The following is an 8615-nucleotide window of genomic DNA, read 5'->3' on the forward strand; positions in this document are numbered from 1 at the left end:
GAGGAGAAAGAATTGATAGCTTATGGAAAGCCCATTTTATGAAACAGGTCTTGTAATTACCACCAAATACAGATTATTCTCTATTTAAAATCTCTCCACATCCAGGTGAGACAGCTTTGGTATTATTTCAACACCCATGGATGTTAAACAATCATAGTGAGTCTTTCATATAACTCAGGGAGCATTAAAGCAGCTCAGTTAGCTCTCTCTCGGGTCTCGCTACCAAGATGACCAAGAAAAGAAGGAATAATGGTCGTGCCAAAAAGGGCCGCGGCCACGTGCAGCCTATTCGCTGCACCAACTGCGCCCGTTGTGTGCCCAAGGATAAGGCCATTAAGAAGTTCGTTATTCGGAACATAGTAGAGGCCGCCGCCGTCAGGGACATTTCCGAAGCGAGTGTCTTTGACGCCTATGTGCTTCCCAAGCTGTATGTGAAACTACATTGTGTGAGTTGTGCCATTCACAGCAAGGTAGTCAGGAATCGCTCTCGTGAAGCACAGAAGGACCGAACACCCCCACCCCGATTTAGACCTGCGGGTGCTGCCCCACGACCTCCACCAAAGCCCATGTAAGGAGCTAAGTCCTTAAGGACTGAAGAAAAGCTGTTCTCCAGAAAAAAAATAAATGGCGATTACACATCATAAAAAAAAAAAAAAAAAAAGCAGCTCAGTTAAATTATGAGTTCTAATCAGGGTTAAATTAGAAATAGAAAGCAGCTTAGTTAGAACACGGCTTCCTATAGCTAGTTACTGAGCTTCATCTGCAGCTTTGTTATAGATTTTTAAAAACCCTCTATGTACTGAATTAAGGAAGACAGGGATTGTGAATATATTCCACCAAACTCATGGGTTCCAGGAATCATTGCTAGGAAACATGGGACAGAAATATCAGAGAGCCTATATATTTGTATTCATGCTTCCCAAACCCTGTTTAAAGTCTGCACCTAAGGGGTGCTTGGGTGGCTTAGTCAGTTAAAGATCTGACTCTTGGTCTCAGCTCAGTCCTAATCTCATGGGTGGTGAGATTGAGCCCCTTGCCAGGCTCCAAGATCAGCAGGAGTCTGCTCGGATATTCTCTCCCTCTGCCCCTTCCCTCTCACTCACTCTAAAATAAATCAATCTTTAAAAACAAAAAAACAAAAAAAACCCTGCACCTAAAAGACCAAGGTGATGGATAGAATTTCATCTTGATTAAACTTAACACTGATCAAATGATAGAAATGAGAAGAGTGGGACTTTGGGATGTAGTCTCAGCTAAACAGGGAAGAGTACTGGTGAAGACTTTGGTAGATGAGCTGTAAGAGGGTCAGTGACTGAACACCAGGAAATAGTCTCTCCAAACAGAAGAGACACAACAATCAGAACAGGGGCTGCAACATAGCTTTGTGAATGCTTCATTCATGTATGCTGCCCATGGGGTCTTAAAAAGATTGTTTTCTGTACTTCCTTATATAGGATCCTTTTCCTAGTTGGTCATAAACATCCACATTGCCTCTAGAAGATTTAAACCACTTATAACAATAAAAGAAACAGTGAATGTTCAGATTTTTTACTTCTAAAATATTTTTAAAAGCTATTAAGAGAAGCAATGGTTCTCAAAGCCAAAACTTTTGAATTGCAGGAGATGGGCTTTGCTAAATCAAGAGGAGGCTCTTGTGAATCAAAGGGAAAGCTCTCAAAGAGACAGGGAATAACACATTGGGGGGGAAAAAAAAAACAGAAGATAGAGATTATGCAGACTAAGCAAGGGTGACCTGGGCTGGGAGACAGGGGGAGTTTATAAGAGATTGGTTGGGACCACAAAGATGGTAGCCTCACAGAAAGGAGCAAATTGGACCACTTGTTGGCTCGAGAAGAAATGTTAACTGCTTGGGAAGAATTGTTGTCAGCAAAAAGTTTGTGTTGAATTCTACAATTTTGTGTGCTTGAAAATATGTTGCATGTAATATCAGTTGAACTAGAATATATGAAGAGCATGCTTTAGTAGAGCATGCCAGAGTCCCAATGATACAGGAAGACACAGAAAGGATAAGGCAAAAGGGTCTGTTCTGAATCTGGCCATAAGAGTTACCTGAGCAACCAACTCCATTGACCTTTGACCAGGTGCGCAGAGATTCACAGTACCCCTCCAGTTTGCCCTTCCCACCTTCACTTACGTGGCATCTCTACTCATGCTAATAGTATAATGAGCTTTGGGAAAGGGACATAATAGAGTAAAATCATAAGGGAAGAGGATTGGCTGGTCACTCAAAGGGAAGCCCCAAGACTGTGTGCCAAGATCATCTTGGACATAGTTGCCTGTCATGACTCCCTCAAGCATGGTCACAACTAGGACAAATAAGTGGATACACATGAATTCACAGCATTCCTAGTCTTCCTACTGACCTTCCTACTTGGAAAGGAATTCCAGAGCTGAGGTGATACATCATCACCATGAATCTGGTTTTTTTGAAGAGGACATTCTCTCTCTCTCTCTCTCTCTCTCTCACACACACAGATTAAAAGGTAATTCTTTAAAATTTAGCTTTATGAAAAGCTTACTATATATTAGATTTATTTTCTACCCTTGGCCTCTCAGGAGTGAGAACACGGTTTTCTATTTTGTGCAGAGGTCTTCTGGAGAACACCCTCAATACAGCTAAAGTAAAGGTAGAAGGTGAAGCTGACCTACAATGCTGTTGCAACTGAACCTTCTTCACTCCTATAGGGAGCTCTGCACCTAGAACGGCCTTTCAGAGTTATCCTAAATTGAGCCTTAGAGCTGGGACTTGGTGTCCTGTCTCAATCACTTATAGACCACAAGCCATCTCCTCTTGCGGGTGTAACCATGAATGGAGCAGTTCATTGAAACTGAGGGCAATTTCAGCGAAGGGTGTAGCTATGATCCATTGGAAGCCAGTATTTCCAGCCATAGGGGATGAGTGGGTCAGCCCTGATGAGCCAGCAAAAAAGGTCAACATGCAAGCTTCCACGTCAAACCTGATCCGTCTAAGTATTAACATCAGAAACTACCATCTTGGCAATTCTTTCATTTCTCCCCTTCACAAAAACTCCATAAACACAGGTAAGGTCTCCCATTACTACCTGCCCCCCAGCCTACTAGCTTTCATTTATTGACTATAGTCCTGGATTATGAACTGCTAGAGAAATCTGGGTCTGCCTAGAAAGCGATGGATGACCACACTGCTTAGATACTAGCAAATCTTGAGACCACAAAAAAAAGGATTCCTGTAGGAATGGGAATTTCTTAATTTTCTTTTCCCCTGGGATTTTACACAATTAAACATAAGCCACTCTGATGTCTTGTAAGGTCAGCCCTGACAACGGTCACATGTGACATGAACACTGAGCAACTGTCTGGTGTCCCTGTGAATCCAAGCAGCAAGAATATTGGAACCCAGCAGTGGTGTGTGCTTATGGGCATGTCCTTCCCATTTTGCATCCTTGTCAGTGTCGAGATAAATCAATCTGTTAGCCTCCAGTGGCTTTCTTCAGTGCAACTCTGAACTCAGTGGCATAGACAGACACACGAAGGATAGAAAAATGTCCCAAAGAAAAAAGCATAATTTGGGAGAAAAGTTAAATATATAGGTTTTAAACATAGGTTAAAATATAAGCTACCTAAATATGTATATTCACACATTCTTGTATTTTTATGTGTGAATAATACTGTAGTTTTTTTCTTAAGTCTCCCTCTGAGGTGGGACTTGAACTCATGACCTCCCTAACCCAAGATCAAGAGTCACATGTTCTACCAACTGAGCCAACCAGGGACTTTTTAAGATTTACTTATTTGAGAAAGAGCATGAGCAGGGAAAGGGGCAGAGGGAGAGGGAGAAGCAGACCCCCACTGAACTAGGAGCTTGACTCAGGGCTCCAACCCAGGGCCCTGAGATCATGACCTGAGCCGAAGGAAGCAGCTTAACTGACTGAGCCACCCAGGCGCCGCCAGCCAGGGACCTTCCTAACTGCTCTTAACTTCATTACCTTCCAGTACCTAAGATGTCTTCTGCTAATGAGTTGTCAACTTGAAGTTTAGAATTTCCCCATTCTTTCTTTTGGTTTAATTTAGAATATAAATTTAGTTACTTAAAAAAAAAAAAAAAAAAACCCACAGTATGTATAGCCCAATGTCATTTTTCTTTTTTTTTATTTTTTTTATTCTTATGTTAATCCCCATACATCATTAGTTTTAGATGTAGTGTTCCATGATTCATTGTTTGTGCATAACACCCAGTGCTCCATGCAGAACGTGCCCTCTTTAATACCCATCATCAGGCTAATCCATCCTCCCACCCCCCTCCCCTCTAGAACCCTCAGTTTGTTTTTCAGAGTCCATCGTCTCTCATGGTTCGTCTACCCCTCCGATTTCTCCCGCTTCATTCTTCCCCTCCTGCTACCTTCTTTTTTTTTCTTAACATATATTGCATTATTTGTTTCAGAGGTACAGATCTGAGATTCAACAGTCTTGCACAATTCACAGCGCTTACCAGAGCACATACCCTCCCCAGTGTCTATCACCTAGTCACCCCATCCCTCCCACCCCACCCCCCACTCCAGCAACCCTCAGTTTGTTTCCTGCGATTAAGAATTCCTCGTATCGGGCGCCTGGGTGGCTCAGTTGGTTAAGCGACTGCCCTCAGCTCAGGTCATGATCCTGGAGTCCCTGGATCGAGTCCCGCATCGGGCTCCCTGCTCGGCGGGGAGCCTGCTTCTCCCTCTGACCCTCCCCCCTCTCATGTGCTCTCTCTCTCATTCTCTCTGTCTCAAATAAATAAATAAAATCTTTAAAAAAAAAAAAAAGAATTCCTCGTATCAGTGAGGTCATATGATACATGTCTTTCTCTGTTTGACTTATTTCACTCAACATAATACCCTCCAGTTCCATCCACGCCGTTGGAAATGGCAAGCTCTCATTCCTTTTGATGGCTGCATAATATTCCATTGTGTATATATATATACCACTTCTTCTTTATCCATTCATCTGTCGATGGACATCTTGGCTCTTTCCACAGTTTGGCTATTGTGGACATTGCTGCTATAAACATCAGGGTGCATGTACCCTTTTGGATCCCTACTTTTGTCTCTTTGGGGTAAATACCCAGTAGTGCAATTGCTGGATCATTTGGTAGCTCTATTTTCAACTTTTTGAGGAACCTCCATACTGTTTTCCAGAATGGCTGCACCAGTTTGCATTCCCACCAACAGTGTAGGAGGGTTCCCCTTTCTCTGCACTGGATAGCTTTTCTTATTTAAATGATAGATCAGAAACATTCTAGATACCTCTCCTTTTTTTGCTATTAAAACATTTTGCAAATGTTTTAAGATATACCCTTATATTTTACTCAGAAGAAAGGTCTAGAGGTGAAATTGCGGAGTCAAACTAACAACATCTTTAAGATTTCTATGACTTTGGAAGTTTGAGCCAATGTGTAGTTTTACCAAAAGTACTTAAGAATGTCCATTTCCTATTTTGGGTATTACTAAATTTAGCTTTCTAATCCAGTAGAAAAAACAAATCCTTTCTCATTGTCTTCATTTGTGTGCCTTGGATTACTCTCAAGGCTAAGGATTTCATAGAGTTACTAGGTATTTCTTCTAATTCTAGACTTTCCTTCTCTTTATTGACATGGCTATTAGTTTAGGATAGTTACAATATTATTCCTCTATCATCTGTTCGGTATGTTTATAGGTTTTTGTTTTTTTGTTTTTTTCACATAATTTAACTGGCTAACATTACAGAGTGAAGTAATAACTGATAACAGAACCTTTGTTCTTATTTTGGTTTTAAGGAGAATAAATCTCATCTTCCAACCATTAGACATGTCTGTTCATTTGAGATTAATAAAAGTAATTCTTCCAATCCTATTGTATTCAAATTTTTAAGATCAGGATGTGTTTCAAATTTTATCAAATGCCTTTTTAGGATCTATATATTTAATAAATGACATCTCATTTTTTTCTAATATTGAACTTCTTTGCATTCTTGAAACTCCCCCTCCTTGGCATTCAAGGTTTGGATCTGTTCCATCTGTTCTCATTTTCAACATACCAATTGTGCATTTATTTGACCTCCTTTATTTACCTTTGTATCTATTAGAACACCTTTATTCTTTAGTTGTTTTAGAGGATTTTCCCAATCCATCCACCCTATCTTTGCTAGAATTTTCATTAATATTTTTCTATGTTGTTACTGTCATTCTGTAAGGTCTTGGGTTTTTCTTTCATTTCTGAGCTTTTCTAACATTTTTTGGATTATCTCGTTATCATTTAATCTTCTGAGCTTTTAAGAATTACATTATCTGTAATTTTTGTGAGAATATTGAGAACTATTGAACTCAACCCTTGCTATGTTTCTTTGCACAATTCCTTTTATAATGTATGTTGTTCATTTTAAGATTTTTACCCATCTTTGAATGATTTATCGGTCAGATTCTAAATGAAGAACATTCTAAGGAGGTAGCAGGTGTGAGCTGGAGATCTGCAGTCTCATCTCTATTATTCTCTCCTTTACCTTTAAATCTTTTAGTGTCCTAGAAGCAGAGTTGGGGGTGCGGGGGAAACACAGAGGAACATAGGTATCATAGGGCTCTGAAGTCACCTACTTGATTCTTAGCACAATGATGCCACTTACTACCCTCACAGTCAAATAACTACTTTTTTTTTATATGTAAAATGGGGATAGTATTTCCTGTATGAAAATTAAACGAGATAATATTTAACCTAGAGCAGTTCCTACCACATACTAATTATGGTATAAAGGTGAATATTATCATTAAATATTATTGTCCTGGGAGGAGCAAGATGGCGGAGGAGTAGGAGACCTGGATTTCGTCTCCTCTCAGGAATTCAGCTGGATAGGGATCAAACCATTCTGAACACCTACAAACTCAACAGGAGATCGAAGAAAAGAAGAGCAACAACTCTCTCATCAGAAAAGCGACCACTTTCTGGAAGGTAGGACGTGCGGAGAAGTGAATCCGAGGCGATATTCGGGAGGATAGACGGCGGGGGAGGGGCCTCCGGCGGCCGCTTCTGGCAAGTGATAGAGCCGCGGAGCACAAAATCGGAACTTTTAAGTCTGCTCCGCCGAGGGACGTCACTCTGGTGGCTAAGCGGGGGTGGAACCCTCCGGGACAGTGTGGTCTCAGGACCCACGGGTCACAGAAAGACTGGGGGTGCCTGAGTGTGGCAGAGCTCCCAGGTATCGGAGCAGGGAGGCCGGCTGCAGAGGCGGAGCCCAGGCGCGGGCTCTCAGCTCGGGGTTGCCATAAACCGTGATCCGCGGCACAGTCGGGCCCCTGCTCCTCCAGCAGGGACCCAACAAGCGGCAGATCCGGGGACACTCACCTTCCTCCCCCGGGAGGAGCCGCGCGGGAGTGCGCGGCAGGGATCTGCTGGGTTTGGAGACTCCACCCGGGGTCGGGTGCCAGAGATAGAAACGCGCGGTCACAGGCCGGGTGAGCACGGAGTGCGGCTGGAGACCGGGGAGACGGGAGTGACTGACGGCTTTTCTCTGGGGGCTCACTGAGAAGCGGGACCCCGAGTTCTCGGCTCCTCCGGGGCGGAGATTGGGAGGCCGCCATTTTCACTCTCCGCCTCCAAAGCTGTACGGAAAGCTCGCAGGGAACAAAAGCCCCGGAGAGCAAACCCCAGCAGATTACTTAGCTGGGAGGGGGCAAGGGCGGGGCAATTCTGCCTCCGGCAAAGACATTTGGAAACCACGGCAACAGGCCCCTCCCCAGAAGATCAGCGAGAACAGCCAGCCAAGACCAAGTTTACCCATCAATGAGAACGGCAGAACTCCAGCTCTAGGGGACTACTGCACATAGAATTCATGGCTTTTTTACCATGATTCTGTAGTCTTTCAAAGTTAATTTTTTTTTAACTGTCTTTTTTTCTTTTTTTATTCTTTTTGAATTTTTCTTTTTCCCTTTTTCAACCAACATCTTATCAATCCCTTTTTTTTTTAAAAAAAAAAACATTTTTATTTTTCATTTTTAGAGTCATATTCTATCCCTTCATAGTAGTTACCCATATTTTTGGCTTATATATATAAGTTGTTCTCTCTTTAAAATTTTGAGATAGTTTCTTCTAACAGATCAAAATATACCCTAAATCTCTAGTATATGGTGTTTTCTGTTCCCCTGCCTGATCACATCCTCTCCCTTTTTTTTTTCTTTTTTTAAATCCTCTTCTTTCTTTTTTCAAACAACTTCTTATCAATTCCTTTTATAAAATTTTTTATAATTTCCATCTTTACAGTCATATTCCATCCCTTCATCATATCAACCCTTATTTTTGTACATATATAAGTTTTTCTTTCTTTAAAATTTTGGGAGGCACTTTCTTCTAAAAGACCAAAATACACCCCAAATCTAGTGTGTGGCACTGATCATATTTGATCACATTCTGGTTTTTTTGTTGTTGTTTTGTTTTGTTTGTTTTTGTTTTTATCTTTATCTTTTTCTTTTTTTTCTTTTTCTTTTTTCTCTCTTTCCCTTTCTTTTCCCACTGCTTCAGGTTTTTTCTGATTTGTTTAGAGTATATTTTCTGGGGACGTTGTTACTCTGCTAGCATTTTGTTCTCTCATTAATCTATTCTCCTCTGCACAAA

General features: G+C 41.5%; 1 protein-coding gene across 1 annotated transcript; it reads left to right on the plus strand.

Annotated features, from left to right (window-relative positions):
* Positions 1-212: 212 nt before the first annotated feature.
* Positions 213-642, plus strand: LOC110589474 (40S ribosomal protein S26-like). The gene has a single exon (XM_021699991.1). The coding sequence runs from the start codon at positions 228-230 to the stop codon at positions 570-572; it is 345 nt and encodes a 114-aa protein (XP_021555666.1). The 5' UTR covers positions 213-227; the 3' UTR covers positions 573-642.
* The last annotated feature ends 7973 nt before the right edge of the window (positions 643-8615 follow it).

The sequence above is a fragment of the Neomonachus schauinslandi genome, chromosome 6 (genome assembly GCF_002201575.2).
Source record: "Neomonachus schauinslandi chromosome 6, ASM220157v2, whole genome shotgun sequence".
Taxonomy (NCBI): Eukaryota; Metazoa; Chordata; class Mammalia; order Carnivora; family Phocidae; genus Neomonachus; species Neomonachus schauinslandi.